Genomic DNA, 20,075 nt, shown 5'->3' with positions numbered 1-20,075 from the left:
AGCTCGAAACCTGGGCATGTGCCCTGACTGGGAATCAAACAGGCAGCCTTTCTGTGCACAGGATGATGCCCAGTCAACTGAGCGACACTGGCCAGGGCTTTTTAAAATCTTTGTGCTGGGCTCTTTGCACTTTCTGGAAATTTAGAACTTGGATATAGGTTCTCCTCGGTTAATTCTTTAATTTTCTCTCCTGTTTTCCAACTCTTCCTTTTTCTTTTACTTTCTGAGAGATTGCTTCAATTTTATCTTCTAACCTGTTATTGAATTTTTAATTTCTGCTATCATATTTTTAATTTCCAAGAGCTCTCTCTTATTTTCTGAGTGCAGTGCCTCTTTTTAAATTTTTTAAAATAACACCCTGACCTTGTTTCCTAGATGCAATATCTTATTTTTCTGAGTATACCCTTTCATTCATTCGAGAGTACACTTATTTCACATTTTAACTTACCTAAAGTTGGGATTGATTTATTTCTTTCACAGTACATGCTTTTCTTAAACTGTTGGTAATCCATAGCTGTCTGTTGAGCCACTAGAGAGCTCTCCGGAATGCCTGTGTGTATGGGAACTTACGTAGAGGTGGACTTTATTGTAGGGTAATAGGGGTCAAGCTAGCTTTTTCAAAGGGTTATTCCAAATATGATTACCTGGAGGTTGTTTCTCTTAGGCTCGTCAGTTTCTCTAAAGAAGTACCATCCAAGCCCCTTCTTGAGAGGCAGACATTCGGGAGCTGCCCTACATTCAGAGACAGGCAGTCTCACCTTTAGGACTGTGGACTTTTCACTTAAACCTCAGTTTTCAGTTTTCTGTGTCACTGGGTCTCCACCTGTGCCTGATACCCACCAGTTCAGATCTTAATGTCACCATCTTCAGACAACAAATCTTCCATCTGCTGCCCGGATGGGAAGGGGCAGTTTCTCCTCTGTAAGGTCTGGGGCTGGAAGGGGATTTAAATGCTCCTATGCAGATTTTCAACTAATCCTGCTGTATTCAAGCCCCCTCTCCCACCCCCCCACCTCCAGAGGTAACTAGTGTCTCCATTTCTGGAGCCTCTGGCTGGAAGTCCTTGCTTCTTGTTGGGGTTCTCTGCCATGTGAACACCTTGGTTTTAGTTTCTTAGTCTATTGAGTCAGTTACCTCTTTCCAGCTTCCAAATTTTTCAACTTTAAGTTTACACCTTAAAAAAATTCACTTATTGCCATTTTAGTAGGGATTTTGGAGAAAATATTTTTTATAAAATTAAATTTATTGGAGTGACATTGTTTAATACATTATACAAGTTTCAAGTGTACAATTCTGTAATACATCATCTATATATTGCATTGTATACCCACCACCCAAAGTCTAGTCTCCTTTCGTCACCATATATTTGCCCCCCTTTACCCTCTTTATTTCCCCCACCCCCTTCCCCTCTGGTAACCACCATACCATTGTCTGTGTCTTTGAGTTTGTTCGTTTTGATTGTCCATTTGTTGCTTTCTGTTTTATATCCCACATATGAGTGAAAGCATATGTTTCGTGTCCTTTCTGTCTGACTTATTTCGCTTAGCACGATACTCTCAGGTCCATGTTGTCCCTAGTGGCAGTATTTCGTTCTTTCTTACGGCTGAGTAGCAGGGAATGTGGTTTACATGGCTGTGATTTACCAGAAGTGTGTCTGGATTGTTGAATCTCAATGCTATGCAAGTGTTCAGAGATGGTGGTGCCATCGTTTTTGGGGGTGGGGTGAGGCGGAGGGGGTAATCTTGTTATATTAAGAGCAGGGAAGGAAGAAGGAAAGAGAGTGTGTTTTTGAGAGAGGGAGCGAGCATGTTTCTTGGGCCAGAATGCTCTCTAGCTCCTTTAGAAATTCCCCTTTGGTTTGTCTCCCTTCTAGTGGAGAGTTTTTCTTGATTTACTCCTACCTCTGTGCTTACTTACCCTCGCAGACACGCCTGACTTCTGTGATTCTTTAAAAACAGTTGTACAAAAGCAACATATATTAACAATAATACATACTCCATAAGAAAAGCGTTGTTCTACAGGTTTGTCACACTGGTGTATGGAGACTTTATTTTACCTTACGTCAAGGGCTAAACGGTTTCCTCCAATACAGCTCTTATGCCAGCTTCACTCAAAAAAAAGAACATATATAGGAACGTCATCTAGGAGCCCTGTTGCCTGTGTAAGTAGAAGTTTAGGTTTTGAAGTGAATTTTTTAAAAGCTAAGTTGACTAAGTTGTAAAGTTAAAAAATGGGAAACTTACATAAAAATAATTAGACCGGTTTGTGTCCTGGCAGGTTATTTGTAATTTATCACAATGCATTGGTAGAAATTTTACACCCTTTCTAGAATCTATTAGGACTCTTTTATTGTAAAACAAAATACTTCAGGAAAAAAAAGTTGGAAACATTGGAAGACATAAATGTAAAGAGAGTTCCCATGTGGGGCTCAGTTACCTTCTGATGCAGCCTTCCAAAGCAGAGACTATCTCTTCGGAATAGGACCCACTCCTAGTCATCTCCAAGGCTGCAGAGCCAAAGGCAGCCCAGCTGCAAGGAGCTGTAGGAGAAGGTGGAGAGAAGGCAGAGCTCCTGACCCTGGATGAGCACAGTGGACCTGGGCTGAGGATGCCCTTGGCTGGGTCCCTTTATTCTTAGGGCTCCCTCTGTTGTAAAACCAGATATTTGGGCCACCACCTCCAGGAGCTTTCCCATTCCCAGGTTTCTGTTATTAGTTGAAAGTGTTTTTCTGACTTTAGTCTTAATTTAGAGGCTACATTTCATTGCCGTTATCTGGGTATGGACTTATCCTTCATTGTAAGATCACAGTGAACTAATCGTCACAACCCCACCACCCTCATTTTAGGAGAATTTGATTATAATACGGTATTCTGCTGCTTGTGACAGTACATCAGAAAACTCTCTGGGACATTTTCATTATTCCAGCTTTAAAATACAAAGGACCAACTTTTCTTCAGCTCCAAGCTGTCACCGTCCTACGGCGTGTAACTGTTTATATACGCAGAACTCACCTCTGTGTACACAGAGTAAGTGGTTGTAATGTTTTTTGTCCAGCTTGCGCTTGCAAGGGTACAGCTGCAAATGTAATTTTGCAGACACAAAATTAGAGCCTGGTTTTCAAGAGTGGATCAGAAACATGTATTTTTGTTTTTGTTTTTAAATATTCCTCCAATTAATGTCAGAGATGGCCTTTGCTGTCATTGCTGTTAGAGAAAGGTGTTTTCGTTATAAAGAGTGTGTGGAGTCCCCTTTTTTAATAAATAATGCTCATCCTTAGTGCTTTAGCTTTCAAATTCAGTCTCATACTTCTTAATGCGACCTCTGTTCTTGTCGTGGGGTAGAATCTGGTAAATGCTGTTTTTATTTCTAACCAGGTATTCTGAGCAGGGGGTGATTTTATAACCTTGGATATTTGCTCGTTTGAGGTTAGCGGGCCACCCATAGCTTGTTTTTTCTCCTTATTTAAAAGTTGAAAATTTAACTAATTATACAAATATTCCCGCGGTGTTCAAAGCACAGCAACATTGTCAGGAAGGCAGGATCTCTCCCCCAGGTCTCCCTCTGCACCTAATGTGAGATGAGAGCCTGGGGCGCAGGCAATTTACCCAGCCAAGGTATTTGAACAGAGACAGGGTTTAATAAATCATTGTTTAGATAGGCCAGACATTACATTTTGGAAAGTACAAAATGTTGCAAAACAACGCTCTCATTTCCTTCAATGAGGGGCAGGCCCAGCAGTAAAGTTGTCTAGACCAGCTTGTGTTTTGACACTGGTTTTGCACAGAAGCAGTGTGGGAGGTGACATTGGTTGAAAAATTATCAGATCATCAATAACATCTTGGCCAGACACTTCACCCCCTCTTGTCTTACATAATATCATTTAATTGGAACTGTATACTCTTACTGAACATTGAAAAAGTTAGCTATTCAGTAAAGCTAATGAAAGAAAAAATTGCAGCAGATAAAGACCGTGTTTGCCCCACTTGTGGTGAGATTGTGCACAGGCAGGCTTTTGTGTCTGCCAGAGCACCATCCGAATAGAAGGAGACCCCTCCTTTGCCTCCCCCACTTTGCCCTCACCCCTTTTCTTTAAAGCCAGCCAGAGAATAATTTGTCCAAATGAAAAGGCCCTTTCAGGCCCTGGAGAGCTTTGCTAATTGTATTTGAAAGAATAAAAGCAAACCACAAGTTGGCGTTTAACAACAGGAAAAAAATGAGTTCACAGGCCAACATATTAATAAGATTAGTTTTATTAGGAAAATGTAATCAGGCAGCCGCTCTGCCAGAGGAATGACTTATTAAAAGCTATTCTTTTTGTCTAGCCAAAGAAATATCAGTTGGCCTTCAAGACATTTAAATAAAGAAGGACCGAAATCTAAATAAATAAATAAATCACCTTCATTTTTTTGAAATAAGAGAAAATATCTTTAAAGTGATTTATTCCTATAACTTTTTAAATTGCTTTATTTGTGCTAAATTAGAATATTAAGAAAACTTAGGAATATCCTGGTTAAAGTTTTTTTGTTTGCTGATCAGTATCCATTTGCATGTGATTTCCACATTGGAGCAGGTGTGAACTGATTAATTGCAAAAGCATAGTGAACCGATGTGATCTGAAAATGTCCCAGGGAGAACCCCCGTGCCTGTGAAAAATGACTTTTCCAAACAATAGGCTTCACTTTGACCTTTTGAAAGACAATCACTGTGGGGTTTTTCCCCGTCGTGTATGGTGTTGTAATTTCATTTAGAAAGATATTTCGCAATAATGGTGACAATATACTCAAATATGCACGAGTGAAATCGCAATGCAGTGTAGGGAATACATTTCACAACTGAAAGGCTAAGCGGTTACGCTTTCCCCCCTGTGCCGTCACTGCACGAATACAAGGGTGTTTCAGCACATTTGGCCAAATTCTTCACAATGGAAGCACAAATGAATTTCTTCTTAGAATAGTCAGGTCACTTAAAACACGAGCTACAGACACATTACTGGTGCGTCCTGCAGAAAGAACATGCATCTGCTCTAACAATTATACCCATTCAGTGTAAGTGAAGACACTCAAAGCTAAATTATAGAGGGTGGAAGCTCGGATTTTTTTTTTTTTTTTTAAATATATCTTTATTGATTTCAGAGAGAGGAAAGGAGAGGGAGAGAGAGAGAGAGAAACATCAATGATGAGAGAGTCATTGATTGGCTGCAGCCCGCAACCCGGGCATGTGCCCTGACCGGGAATCGAACCCTGATCGCCTGGATCCCAGGTCGACGCTCAACTGCTGAGCCACGCTCGGCTGGGCCAGATTTCTTTTTTCTGCCTTTCTGCCCCTTTTCCATGCCTCTGTGCTCCAGGGGCCTTAGGGTCTCAGACCTGTCTCTCTCCTTGGCGAGGAACTCATTTACACAAAGACATCAGGGGTTCAGCAGATTAGCTTTGCCTGATGTTGCATGTCAAAGAGGAGCCTGGAAAAGGAAGGCTTAAAGTAAACACATCTAAAGGTGCTATTTTGCTGTCAGGTGGAGTAGAGGAGAGAGTCTCTCAAACACCAGGATTTATTCTTTCTACTCTGCCCAGGCCTCCCCACGGCTGGAGCAGTGTGGTGCTTTCAGAATTACCCCCCCGGCACGAAGGTCTGCATTTTACTAGTAGGGCTGCAAAGAAAGGGATCCACATTGCACATAATTTGCCGGGCCCCAGAAGGGAATGCCGTGTGTTCTGCCTTCCAGCTTGGAAGAGGGGAGGCCGGCGGGCCCCTGCCAGCTCTGCTGGCCACCGCACTAACAGAGGGCTCTGGTGTTCGACGCTGACGGCAGCCACAGGTTTTTAAAGTCTCAGGGCAGAGTTCTGGTTCATGAGGCCTGACCATTGATGCTGCTATCCGTGTGGGTGGATGTGGCGGAGGAGCCTGAGGTAGTGGTTCAATAAATATTAATTGATGGGCATTAAAACAATCGATGACCCCGGGGCATGCCAGCTTGTGTGCCAGAGACTTTAATCTGTGAAATGGAGAAAACCACACTGAGTTGCTCTTGGAAGTTATGAAAAATGATTGTAAAGGGGTTTATAAGCTTAAGCGCTTTGGGTGATAGTATCCAAAGAAAACAGCCCCAGCAGCCGGGAGCAGAACATCCCTGTGGCCTGCAAGCAGCGTACAGTAGCAGTTTTAAATGACATCCTTTCTGGGCTCCAGCCAATGGTAAAAAGAGAGGAACTAGAATAATATATTGCTGGGGACTCAACCCCCTCCCCAGTTAGGAAATCTGAAAGTAGCTCAAGCTGTAGGAAATTATTTTGGATTAGTCTTTATCTTCTGATTTTTTTTTCTCTCCCTGGAGTGAAAGTTGCTTCATTTCGTAAAGTTCTCAAAAATCTCACTCCCACAGGCTGTGATATAAAGGTAGGGAGGAGGTGAGCCAAGGATTTTTTTTTTGGTATAATAAACAATTTGACATTGACCTAAATTTGGGGACCTGGATTAACTGTTTCGTTTACCCAGTTGTCTCTATGTGGGGTGATGACTATATCCCCCAAGTCAACTGGGTTTCTACCCTATCCTACCGACCTTGAAGATATTTGATTCATTAGTAAACAACCCTGCCTCAGATGGCATGCCCATTGCCCAGTGTTGCCCTACAAATTACATTCATTTCAGTTTTAGGCCATTTTTTCTTTTCTGTATTCAGCAGTGACATATGTTTATGGGAACCAAACGTCCAAGAATTTCTCGGGTAGACCAGATGTCAGACACAGTTCCTATGCCCTCTAGGTGCACATGTATTTGTGTTGACCTCTTGACCCCGTGTACTGCCGTGAGGATAGTAGAGCCTGCAGATGGTTATTGATCGAACCTGTGTGCATACCCCTGTCCACCTACCGAGTCCCTCCTTTGGTCCCGTGAGGAGAGTTCACACCTGTCCTGGTGTCTCTTGAAGGATGGGTAAGAAAAATTGGGCACAGAAGAGCTTCCCCTGTGAGGCAGATAGGGAATCCAAGCTCAGAAGTGGGACTGCATCACACACATTTAGGGAATAGCCAGACAGCCTGGCTTGAATGGAGGGATTTTGTAGAGGAGTAGTTTGGAAGCATCCCCCCTTTTTTGAAATCTGCCCCTCCCTTGGCCGCCAAGACACCACCGTCTCCAAGCTCTCTGCCTACATGGCTAGTCTTCTCTTGTGACTCCTCTTTTCCACTTGCTCTGCAAATATTAGTGTTTCCCAAGGTTCTTCCCTTGGCCCTTTTCTCTCCAAACACTACTTCTGGACAGCACATCCACTCGCCTGGGTGGGATTTTCATCCCTGTGTGGATAACACCTAAATTTATATCTCCGACGCCAACCTCTCTGAGTGGCAGGCCCCTGCTTCCAGTCCCCACTGGCCTCTCTGCCTGAATAACACCGTGTCTACCCCGCCTCATCCTCCTGCTGGGACCTGCTCCATTCTGAGCTCTGCTGGACCAAGCAGAGGCAGGAGTCAAGGAGGATGGGCGTCTGAGCTCAGAGAACTTGACCTGCACACAGAAGGAAGTAGGAGGCAGGAGATGGGCGTCAAAGGAGATTTTCAAGGGTTGTGAAAGGAGAGCAGTTCCCGGTGATAAGACTAGGGTCTTGCTACCAGGGAACAAGGAACCTTACGGCCCAGCCCTCAGACCTACTGAATGGGAATCTGCATTTGAATAAGACCCCCGAGTGAACTGTAGGGTCTAGGGTATGTGTGGGAGAGCCAGTTGATGAAAGTAAGTGGAGATGAAATTCATCAATAATGGTGGTCAGGGAATCAAGAGGCCACAGTGCTGAATGAATGGATAGTGCACAGGGATGTTGAAACAGCCCTGTACGAATGCAATAGTGTGGGTGGAGAGGAAGAATGTGAGCTGACTGCCAGCCTCCTTAATGCATTCATTATGCCCTGGGAGTGAGGGAGCGTCCCAGAGATGACAGTGATAGTTGACACAGGATTTTTGACGTCTCAGCTCCTTGAGAACAGTCTCTGATTAGGATTTTTCCATATCTCAGCTATTAAAAAATATAGCAGGTCCTTAAATAATGATGAATTGACATTATGAGCAGTAGGCTTGAAGAGATTAAGCCTTTCCCACCCCTGCTTGTATATCAATTTACAATTTTCTTTTTTAAAGGAACCTTGGAGCTGACTTTAACGATCTGGTATCATTATACCTTTTTCTTTCCTTCGATTCCATTTTCCTGACAGTCAATTAAAAATGTGTTTGCCGGGGCAAACCTTCTCATTCTTTCTCTCCCCCCTGATGCGCAGGTAACATCTCGGCAATCTTATACATGTTAGAGAAGTCAGATTAAGTCTTGAGAGAAGAGATTGTTAATCTTGGTGTGCTATCTCTGGGTGTGAATTTGGTCTTTAGGGAGTTGCCTGGTTTGATAAACAAATTAACGCTGCGGATGAAGGTGCTGGTTTGGAGACAGACAACCTGAGTTCCAGTTGCAGCTCTGTCCTCACTATCTGTGTGACGTTGAGTTCTAAATTCCCTTCGAGTTGTAAACTTTTCTCATTCTGTAATTCTTTTGGGCTGTTATGAGATGCCTATGCATCTCCCCGAGACATGTACGCAAAAGTCACTCTTGTAGTGTGGCCAATATATTTATTAAACTCAGTGTCATTCTACCTTTAAAACATTGGAACTAACTCCGTGATAGTCCTGATACATCTGCATCTAGAATACTTTGCATAGTTTTGGTAACTTTCTTAAGAGAAACCAGTCTCCTTACATCAGTAGAGTATGTTAGCCCTAAATGTTTTTAAAAAGAAATATAGTATCTTTTAATTGCCCAAGGGAGCGAAACAATTTTCTTATGAAGTAGACTTAAAAAGATCAGTCTCTTCAAAATGCTTAAGATGTGGCATGATCCAACCTGTGAAGACTATGGGGCATTTCTTGAAATCTGAAGACTTAACTGAATTCTCAAACCATAGACCTGAAGGGAGACTTTCATGATAATTACAAGGAATGCCTCTTTTTCTGGGTAGTTAGTAAGCATATGAAACTCATTACTTGCATAGTTTCCAAAAGCTGTCTTAAATGGGCTCCAGAATGATTTAGATCAGTTCATTATGATGGATCCCAAATGGGGCCGAGAGCATGTTGACCGCCTGGTATGTTGCCCTGTTCTTTCAGGTTGATGTTGGAGATCTTTTAATGTCTTTAAAAAAAAAAAGTCTCTTAAAGACAATTATTGGTTTAAAATGAAACAATTGGTTAAGTGATATAAGACACAAAACTGGACAACACGTGAATGTTGACCTTACTGTGTATTTTCATTATGTTCCAATAGTACTGACTGTGGAAAGGTTTCCACAATTCTTCAGGCTTTGGTTATTTGATTGATTAATAAAGAAAACATTTTATTATGGAAATTTTAAATATATACAAAAATAGAGAGTGCAGTAGAGTGAAACTCCATGTCTTTATCACTCAGCTTCAGCAATGTTCAACTCAGTCTGATTTTATCTATAACCTTTTCCCCACCATTACCCCTCCCTGATAATTCTGAAGCAAATCCAAGGCATCGTCGTTTCCTCTATAAATATTGTAGTATGTATCTAAAAGGTAAGGCTCTTTATTATATTATTAAACTAAAATTTATGTGCAGTGAAATCCATAGCTCATAATTGTACAACTTGATTCTCTCTGATAAATGTATGTAGATGCAACTACCACTCCAATCAGCACACACTTCCCTCTGTCCCTTTCCAGTCAATTCCCACCCCAGTGAGCCACCACTCTTCTTTTTTTCCAGCTTTATTGAGGTATAGTTAACAAAAGAAATTGTATAAATTTAAGGTGTACAACACAATGATTTGATATACATATATATTGTGAACTAACTAACTAACCACAGTAAAGTTAGTTAGCATATCCATCACCTCACATAATTACTTTTTAAGATTTACTCTCAGCCCGGCCGCCGTGGCTCAGCGGTTGAGCGTCGACCTAGGATCCAGGCGATCGGGGTTCGATTCCTGGTCAGGGCACATGCCCAGGTTGCGGGCTCGATCCCCAGTTGGGGGCCTGCAGGAGGCAGCCGATCAATGACTCTCTCATCATTGATGTTTCTCTCTCTCTCTCACTCTCCCTTCCTCTCTCTGAAATCAATAAAGATATATATATATATAAAAAGATTTACTCTCTTAGCAAATTACAGGTATACAATACAATACTGTAAAGCAAAGTCACCATGCTATGCATTCATTAGATCCCCAGCACTTACTCATCTTATAACTGAGAGTTTATACCCTTTTGCCAACATGTCCCCATTTCCTCCATTGTCGGTCCCTGGCAACCACCATTCAACGCTGTTTCTATGTATTTGACAATTTTAGATTCCGCATATGTGAGATTGCCCAGTATTTGTCTTTCTATGTCTGATTTATTTCACTTAGCACAGTGCCCACCAGATTCATCCATGTTGTCACAACTGGCAGGATTTCTTTCATTTTTATGGCTAGATGATACTTCACTGTGTGTATACCATATGCACATGAAATACATGTATGTGTATATCGTATATATGTGTACATTATATATTATGTATGTGTGCATTGTCTTTGTCCATGTTCTTCACATTGTCTTTATCCATTCATCCGTCAATGGACACAGGCTGTTTCCATGTCTTCACTATTGTGGCTAATGCTGCAGTGAACATGGCGTGCAGATATCTCTTTGAGGTACTGATTTCATTTTCTTCAGACATACACCCAGGAGTGGGATTGCTGGATCACACGGTATTCTCTCTAATCTTGGAGGAAGTTTCAGATTGTTCTCTGTAGCAGCTGTGCCAACCTCCATTCCCACCAGCAGTGCACACGTTTTCCTTTCCTCCCACATCTCCGCCACTACTTATCTCTGTCTCTCTTTTTGATAACAGCCGTTCTAACAGGTGTGAAGTGATAGCTCATTGTGGCTTTGACTTATATTTCCCTGATGATTAGTGACGTTGAGCACCTTTTAATGCACCTGTTGGCCATCTGTATGTCCTTTTGGGGAAAAAATGTCTATTCAGGTCCTTTGCTCATTTTGTTAATCAGATTGCTTTTATTTTTGCTATTGAGTTGTGTGAGTTCCTTATATATTTTGGATATTAGCCCCTTATCAGATATAAGGTTTGCAAATATTTTCTTCCATTCCATACGTTGCCTTTTAATTTTGTTGATGGTTCCTTTGCTGTGCAGAAGCTTTTTAGTTTGATGTAGTCCCACCTGTTTATTTTTGCTTTCGTTGCTTGTGCTTTTGGTGTCATATCCAAAAAAACTTTGCCAAGACCAATGTCAAGGAACTTTTCCCCCTATGTTTTTTTTCTAATAGTTTTATGCTTTCAGGTCTTATATTTATTTAAGTCTTTAATCCATTTTGAGTTAATTTTTGTGAGTGGTATAAGATAGGTGTTCAATATCATTCTTTTGCATGGGGCTACCCAGTTTTCCCAGGACCATTTATTGAAGAGATTATCCTTTCTCCATTGTGCATTTTTGGTTTCCTTGTCAAAGGTTAGTTGACCATATCTGTGTGACTTTATTTCTGGGCTCTTGATTCTGTTCTATTGGCCTGCTTACCTGTTTTTATGCCAGCATCATACTCTTTTGATTACTATAGCTTTGTAATATAGTTTGAAATCAGGACGTGTGATACCTTTAACTTTGTTCTTCTTTCTCAATGTTGCTTTGGCTATTCAGGTGCTCCATACAAATTTTAGAATTTTTTTGTTTTGTTTATGTGAAAAATACCACTGGAATTTTGATAGGAATTGCACTGAATCTGTGGATTGTTTGGGGTAGTATTGGTGTCTTAACAATATTAATTCTTCGAGTCCAAGAACATGGGATATTGTTTCTGTTTATTTGTGTCTTCAATGTCTTTCATCAATGTCTTAATAGTTTTCAGTGTACAGATCTTTCGCCTCTTTTGTTAAATTTATTCCTAAGTATTTTATTGTTTTTGATGTAACCGCTTTTCTTATTTCTATTACCATATTTGTTTTGTCCATTCTTGAATTCATATACCACATATTGTATGAGTGGAATCATGCAGTATGTACTCTTGTGTCTGGCTTCTTTCACGCCGTGTAATGCTTTTGTGATTTTGCATGGTTTGCATGTATCAATCTTTGTTTTCCTCTTTCTAAATTGATGAGTAATATTTCATTATATAAATACACCATAATTTGCTTATTTATTTTTCTATTGATGGAATTTGCCCCTCCAGTTTGGAACTATTATGACTAAAGCTGCAATAAGTATTCTGGTATAAATCTTACAGTAGACATATGTTTTCATTTCTATTGTTTGTGTGAATACCTAGGAATAGAATTGCTGGGTCCTAGCATAGATGTGTGCTTTATAAGAAACTGCCAAAGTAGTATTATTTTACATTCCCACCAGCAACATATGAGAGTTACAGTTGTTCTGCAATCTCATCTACATTGAGTGTTGTCAGCTTTTAATTTTAGCTATTTCAATGGATGTAAAATGGTATCTCAGCATGCTTTAAATTGTATTCCCCTGGTGACTAGTGATCTTCAGCCCTCTTTTCATGTGCTTGTCAGCTCCTTCACTTTTATGGTCTCTCTGCTGAAGTATTTTACCTTTTTTAACTGGGTTATCTTTTTTGTTATTGACTTAAATAATTCTTTTAAAAATATTCTGGATATAAGCCATATATATGTATAATAAATATTTTCTCAGTCTTTCACTTGCTTTTTCATATTTTTAATGGTGTTTTTGATGAGCAGGGTTTTAAATATTGATAAAGTCTTTTTAAGTATCTTTAGTGGGTTTTTTTTGTATTCTCTTTAAGAAAAATTTGCCAACCTCAAAGACCCAAAGATATTCTGTTTTCTTTCAGAGATTTACAGATTTAGCTTTATATTTAGATCTATGATCCATCTCAAATGAATTTTTGTATATGCTGAGAGGTAGGAATCAAAGTAAATTTTGTTCTAGCAGGCAGTTTGACTAACACCTTTGAATTTTGGCAGTATGCTTTTTTTTTTTTTTTTTTAAAGAAGAAAGTAGCTCTGTTTTGTTTTGCTTTTACTCTTAGGATGAATCTTTAGTCTCTGGATATAGTCTTTACTTCTGAGGTGTAGCCCATATAGAGTCTTACTGGGAAGCCTGGGGTATTTCCCGAGCTCTTCTAACTTGGTGGTATTCGAGCCCCAAACTCTCTTGGTGCAGAAGGCAGCCGTTCAGATGCTCTTCAGCTTCCTCAGCCTTCCAGCTGCTGCTTTCACTGGATGCCCGGTACCCACCCTGTGTGTGTGCAGTTTAGGAATTAACCAAGGACAGCAGAGGTTTAAGGACAGCCTTGGGCACTCCCGTCTCTGTGGTGTTCTCCCCAGGACTTACTTCCTCATGGTACATCCTCAGTATCAGCTCCGAGCTCTAAAGCCACGTGAGCCAAAACTTCAGGGTGGGGGGTATGGAGGTGCTTCGCTCAAGCACAGAGCTGGACCCTGCTTTCTCCCTGACCAGCTGCCTGACTGTTAGTAAGACCCTTGCCCTTTGCGTGGCCTCAGAAGTCAACCAGGATAGGGATGATTTTAAATTTCACTCTCTTCAAGGCTAAAAGAAGTCAGCAAGTGACCAGGCGTCAGTTCCATGCAGCCAGGCCCTATATAGAAGAACACACATTAAGGTGTCTGTCAGTAAGAGTAAGAACCCCCTTTGTGATATCACTTGATTTATGGAGTTCCTGCTGTTTCTCTAAATTGTAGATTTTTAACTGTAGATTTTAAATTGTAGATTTTTATGATTCAGAAGAAAATTGAATGAAAGCAGATAGTATCTATGTTTTTATTGTATGGAGGTCACATGCAGTGTTCACCAAATGCATAATATTCTTTAATTTTTGGCCTACCTCTGCTGCATGCCCAGGACATGTTCTTCGCCGGTCACCATCTCCAGGGGCTTAGGAGGGGAGGACAAGGTCCATTTTCAGGGTCTTACTACAGATTAGGCAAGATGCCGGTGCCATTGCTCCTGCTGCGATGGGGAAAGGCAGGTCCCGAGCCCATCTCTCCGCTTACCTTCCTGCCATCAAAATTGCCCTTCCCCCATCTTCTCTTGAACTGAACGGGAGGTTAAAGGCCATGTCTTTCAAAAGACTCTTGAGATATGTTGCCCAACACTCTCCACTTTCCTTACCTGCATTGGGACCATTGGTTTGTGGGAAGGAAGCAGAGACTCTGTGTGATATGCTTGACTTCACTGAATAGCACAGGCAAGACCCTGGGCAGCCCGGCCTTGCATTTAGCTGCGGCAGCTTTCTCCCAGGACTCTGAGAGCTTTATAGGCTCTCGGATACCCACAGGGCGTGGGAGGCAGATGCACGGAGCAGCTGAGAGACGCAACAGTCTTCGCTTACTTGTTTGGAGCACAAGCCTTGAGGAATTCTCCCTGAATGTCCCTCCCCAAAGAGAGATGAGAAAGGCTGCACTCCTGTCGCAGGTAGGAGCCACGTCATGCATGGCCACGCTCTACACTCAGTTAAAAAATAGCAAGATTTCCATTTAGCTTTCCCCATGGTAGATGAAAAAGCAACAACTAATAAATAGACGTGGCTGACAAGTGCAATCAGAGAGAAAGCCGAAGGCAAAAATGGCCTCCTTCCATTTGGCATCCCTGCCTCTGGCCAGCTCCAGAGGGGAAGTCACGGGAACAGAGATGAAACCATGGGGGGGCTAATGCCGGCGTGCTGCCTTGTTCTGGCAAAGTTCCTGGGACAAGTGGAAGATGGGGCGGGACTTCCACCTTGTTTGAATGACACACAGCACAGTGACCACCCTGGGGCTTGTCCCTCATGGTCTGCTTCCCAACAGCCTGTGCAGACTCCATCCATGGCGCTTGTGGAGCTGGGACGCTGTTTGGTTGAGACTGTGAATCCCCAGGGCTCATGGATTGTATTGTCTTAACTCTGCTTGGTCAGCATCTAGCAGGGGAATGGCTGCATTTGGGAATTTAGTGGACTTATGGCTAATGACAGTAAGGAAGAGCTTTCTGGCTGAAAATGGTGCTAAACACTAGAAGGGGTCGGTCAGAGGAGGGAATGCTAATTCCTGCCATCAGTAACAATAGTATAATGTGCCCGTCAGGACTTCGAGGTCCAGGTGTTGTTCTGACAGGCGGGGGACAGACCAGGTGACCTAGCTCCTTTCAGCCTGAAAGTCCAGTGGAGAGTGTTCCAGAGGCAGCTTAATACTCTGGCTTTCTCTCTCCCTTATTTTTTTAAATTTGCACGTCCAATTTGCAGTGTCTATAATGTGCGAACGGGCTTTCCTCCCATTTAAAAACACGTGTGGATGTGAGAATGTTCTCCTGGAGAAAGGGGCGTCTCTAGGGTTTTGCTCTGGCCCAAGGCCCTATGAGGTAGGTGTTATGAAACCACCTCCGCAGCAGGCCTGGGTGCCAGCAAACCTCTGTGGGGTCAGCAGCTCTCCTGCTAATTTTGGCAGGAGAGGGAGACACTCAGCTACTTTAAAAGGAAAGGAAATAAAGTGCAATCCATTTGCAAATCAAAGTGGGATGGGTTTTCAGACCTGGGCATGTGTTCAGAGCCAATCTGTTCTCTTCTACCGTTAAACCTGGTAGCACAAAAGGAATCCAAGTCCCTGTTTCTCAGCCAGGTCATTGTTCTTCCCATCCTGGGTGGCAGAGGGGGCAGCTCAGAGGGCGTATCAACAAGGAAGGGGCGGTGCTGGGCACACGTCCAGTGCTTTAGGTGGCCAGAAGCAGCATGGTGGCCTTGGGTTAGGATTTTGAAGAGTCAAGAGGAGGAAGAAGAGAGGCAGACAGGTGATGCCCAGTAGCTGGTACTTTGCAGGTGAAGCAGAGGCTGTCCTAGGCCCCCAGGAACAGGGACGATGAAGGGAACAGCCCTCAGAACAGAGCGCAGGGGGATCGAGGGTGAGCGATCCTCGTTTGGTCTCCAGAGCAAGGAGAGGGTTAGATGAGAGCTTTTCTGAAGCCCCTTCTGTCTTCCGTATTCTACGATTCTGTGATTCTGAGAGCAGGGTGGTGTTTATTCGATTATCAAAGAGAAGAAAGAGCTTTTGAAAAAAAATTTTTAGTGGCCCGAGAATTGAGTTACAGAGCTAACGTTCACTTATTAAAACTCATCAACTCACCAGCACGCATACTTTCTCAAGCCATGATGACTTCATGGTCTAAGTGAAAATTTCGCGTTCCTTTGGAAAATGAATTAGCATAGCCGAAGCAGCAGAAAATTCTCTTTGACCAGTAGATGTTATTTCTACACATTGTGCTTTGCCTAAGAAAATAATGGTTCTGAGACTTAAGCTTGATTGCTAAGAGCAAGAGCCATTGTCTGCTTTTTGCTTTCCAGAAATTGTTTGGTCCCAGAAATTGTTTTAGATGTTTTACATGCACTCTTTCATTTAATCCCAGAGGAGCTCTTTGAGATGAGTAGGTACTAAACTTCCATTAAACCGATGAGGAAACTGAAGATCACAGAGATTAAGTAATGGGTCAGGACCGGGATGAGATTCTGGGTCCAGCGGCTGGCTCAGAGCTCTCCTGTGAACCAGCTCTCTTCCGTCTCCCACCCATCCCGAGAGCCAGTGCACTGACCAGCTTGGGCTGCACCCACCATACTTGGGTGCAATTAAGGGCCAGACGTTGTGGAAGTAGAACTACTTGGGTGTCAAAGCACGAACAAGGAGTCTCAGTTCCCATTAACTGAAAAGTGGGTCAGTAAGATATATTGTGCCAGTACTGCTACTAGAAGTTAGACACTAACCAGGATCCCTAGGTTTATAATTCTCTATCTCTAGACAATCACAACAACAAAAACTAGCAGTGAGGACTGACTCTGTCAGGCCTCTTTTACATCTATTGATTTGTTTAAACCAAACAGCACCCTCCTAAGATAGGTATTACTACTTCCCTCATTTTCCAGATGGGGGAAACTGAGACCCAGAGTGGTGCAGACACACAGCTAGGGAGTGGCAGAGCTGGGTAGTGAGCCCAGGCTCTCTAACCATTGTTCTAATCTGCCTCTCAGCAGTAGACTTCGGTAAATCTGAACTATTTGCTTCTGGAACACAAACAGGACTTACCGGCTTTTGGGGTGGTTTGAGGCCAAGCGGAACTGGATGTTGAGCTGTGTCTTCTGTGGATGTCTTTGTATTTGAACCAGGGCTGAGACAGGGATCAGCACTCACAAAGCCTCACCATGGTCGTCCTTGGGATGCCCAATTCATTCTGCTGTATGGTGTTCCATTCTTGATGCTTCCTCCTGAAATAAGAAGGCTCCATTTCTTTCTTTCTTTCTTTTCTTTTTTTTGGTACTTTTGTACAGACTTTGTAAGCTACTCAGTGTTTCAGGATTGTATTTGCTCATATCATGTTCAGTGAATGTACAGTGGGTTTAAGTGTGGCATTAGAACTTACCAAATGGTGCTTAGAGAAGGAAATAAGGCTTAAAGAGATTTAAGTGGAGAGATTTAAGATTTAAGAGATTCCCCAAGTTCGCATGGAGCTGTAACTTTCTTGAGGGCAAGGGCTACCTAACTTGAGCCAGGACTCAACTGGGATAAACCAATGGTCCAGGCCTGTTTCCACTTCTGTCCTCAGAGCTTGGCAGGGAGTGGAGCTAGGGAGTGCTCAAATGCTCTGAAACTACTCAGAACACAAGTTAGAAAGAGAAACTGAGATATTATTTCTGATAGAATAGAGAACAAACATGCTGGGCAAGCGGGGGTGGCAGTGCCCACTCCTCTTAGCATCCTTAGCATTGTAGTAGGCATTCGATAGTATTTGGATATGAATGAATGAATGGATCCCTACTGTTCTTTTAGCCACATTTCACTCTCAGAGCTTGGAGAGATCCGAGAGGGGGAAAACCTCAAGGGGGAGGTTGGACTCAAGTTGGCCTGAGGTAGACGGGGATGTGGACGGGGAGGGGGAAGGGGGGGCACCTGTGTAGAGGGGGCTATGGGCAAAGGCTGACACACCTGGAATACCTAATCTAGTCAACAGGTATCTTTTTTTTTTACTTCTGTAATATCTTGTCTGCTTTCCAAATTCCCAAATTGGGCAAGAGTTTTCCTCACGAGGCCAGTGCCAGGAAAATCATGCCATGATTCCTCTTAGCTACTCTTCTGCCTGCCTCTGCCATGCTTACGGGCCTGGAGTCTAACTTGCTGATCATTCTGGTTCGCTTACATCATCCTCGGCTCGAGCCGTTTGGTGTTTGGTCTCACCCAGCTGGGTCTCCTTTCCAGGTGAACATGTTTGTTGAAGGCTTCCATGATGCCATTCTGCTCTACGTCCTGGCTTTACACGAAGTGCTCAGAGCTGGGTACAGTAAGAAGGATGGAGGGAAAATCATCCAGCAGACTTGGAACAGAACATTTGAAGGTGAGGATTCCGTCTATCAGGTGGCGACACCTCGTAGCTCACTGAGCCGCTTCTTCGCTGGTTCTGGTTTTCTCTTACAACGGTGGGGCCTTGTTTTCCTCAGCTGTAAAGTAGGGATAAAAGTCAGGATCAACCCATCCCACACGCTTGCTGTGGAAATTCAACAAGACAAAGCGTGTGCAAGTGCTTTCAAAGGGTCCCACTGACATGGGAAGTGGCTTATCTCCTGATTGTTGGGTAACAGTTTCATGTTTTTTAAAATTAAATTCATCACAAGCCTTGTTCACAACAAATGATCAGTTTCTGAAGAGCTCTGTAGTCAGTTTTAAAAGGAAAAATCCCAGATACACATTTCCCTGTTCAAACCTGAGTGGTTGAAGATGGTGAGCAGGTCCAGTGAGCCTTACGCTTTTATTTTATTTTAAAAATGATGAATATTAGCTGTGGCTTTCTTGAGAATGGAGATGTAAGTATAAGAACAACAACCAGAAAATGGCCCATCATCGCATCACTCAAGCAACCTCTGCTGACATTTGAAAATTGTGCAAGAATGAGACTGTTCTTGGCTGGAAAACTTAAACAGTACAAGTATGTACAAAATGAAAAGTGAAAGCTTTCCCCCCCGCCCCAGTCCCCTCTCCCCAGTGTGATCTCTATCAACAATTCCCCATGATTCAGTCTAAAAATATTTTGTGTCTTCTGCCAGCACATATGCATTCGAATTATATCTTATCTAAAACATTTTTACAAAAGAGTCATACCATGAATGCCATTCTTCATCATAGCTTTTTTACTTGTGTGCCAAGAATTTTCCATATGAGCACTCGTAGATTCAGCACATTTTTCAATGGTAGTTCCACAGTTTTACACCGTGTGGCTGTACAAGAATTTCTTTAATCAATCTCTTACTGATGGACACCTCAGTTATTTATAGTTTTTGCTATTATGCATCTTACACATCTTGATGAGTTTTTGTGAGTACATCCAAGAGGGGACATTCTTAGCTGTGGGGCATCTGGGTCCAGAAGTATGTTGGTGCCTTTTAAGATATTGCCAAGTGTCTTCCAGAATGCTCTACTAGACTATACTCTTGCTAGTAGTGTATAGAGTTCTGGTTTTCTCTGGCCTCACCAACACTCAAAGAAAATTAACATGAGACTCAACATGAACCCTGCAGATATCAACTTCATATTCATTCATTCATTCATTCATTCATTCATTCATGCATCAAATATTCTTGAGCACCTACTAGGTGCCAGGTACCGTTCAAGGTGCTGAGGATTTAGCAGCGAACTAAAGACATTTCCTGCAATAATACGAGCTTCCATGGTATAGTGGGGGGAACTGGTGGTAAACAAATACACCATTTTAGGGGCTATTAAATAAAGCAGGATAGGGAGATAGAAAGTGTGGGGTGGGACTGCTAATTTAAATAGAGTGATCAGGGAAGATCTCTCAAATAAGTGGCAGTTGAGTAGCGACCTGAAGGAAGTGAAAGAAATTATATTCGGGAGAGAACAGTCCAGAGGGAGCAGCATATGCAGAGGCCTTGAGTGTATCTGGTGTGAGAGTCCTGTGTGCCCCGGGACAGACTGAAGCAGAGCACAGGAGAGGCAGTGTGACAGGAGCCATAGCCAGAGACGTAGTGGGGGCTAGATCACGTGGACCTGGAAG

General features: G+C 42.6%; 1 protein-coding gene across 2 annotated transcripts in view; it reads left to right on the top strand.

Annotated features, from left to right (window-relative positions):
• The window catches only part of NPR3 (natriuretic peptide receptor 3), a 62,986-nt gene that overhangs the window by 29,653 nt on the left and 13,258 nt on the right, over nt 1–20,075 (top strand). For both annotated transcript variants that reach the window (XM_087815316.1, XM_016224348.2), the window contains exon 4: nt 18,266–18,401. In XM_087815316.1, the coding sequence (XP_087671442.1) occupies nt 18,266–18,401 (136 nt within the window). The remainder of the gene's footprint in view (nt 1–18,265; nt 18,402–20,075) is intronic.

This window comes from Miniopterus natalensis, chromosome 3 (assembly GCF_054644295.1).
Source record: "Miniopterus natalensis isolate mMinNat1 chromosome 3, mMinNat1.hap1, whole genome shotgun sequence".
Lineage (NCBI taxonomy): Eukaryota > Metazoa > Chordata > Mammalia > Chiroptera > Miniopteridae > Miniopterus > Miniopterus natalensis.
This window is presented reverse-complemented; position numbering and strand designations above follow the sequence as displayed.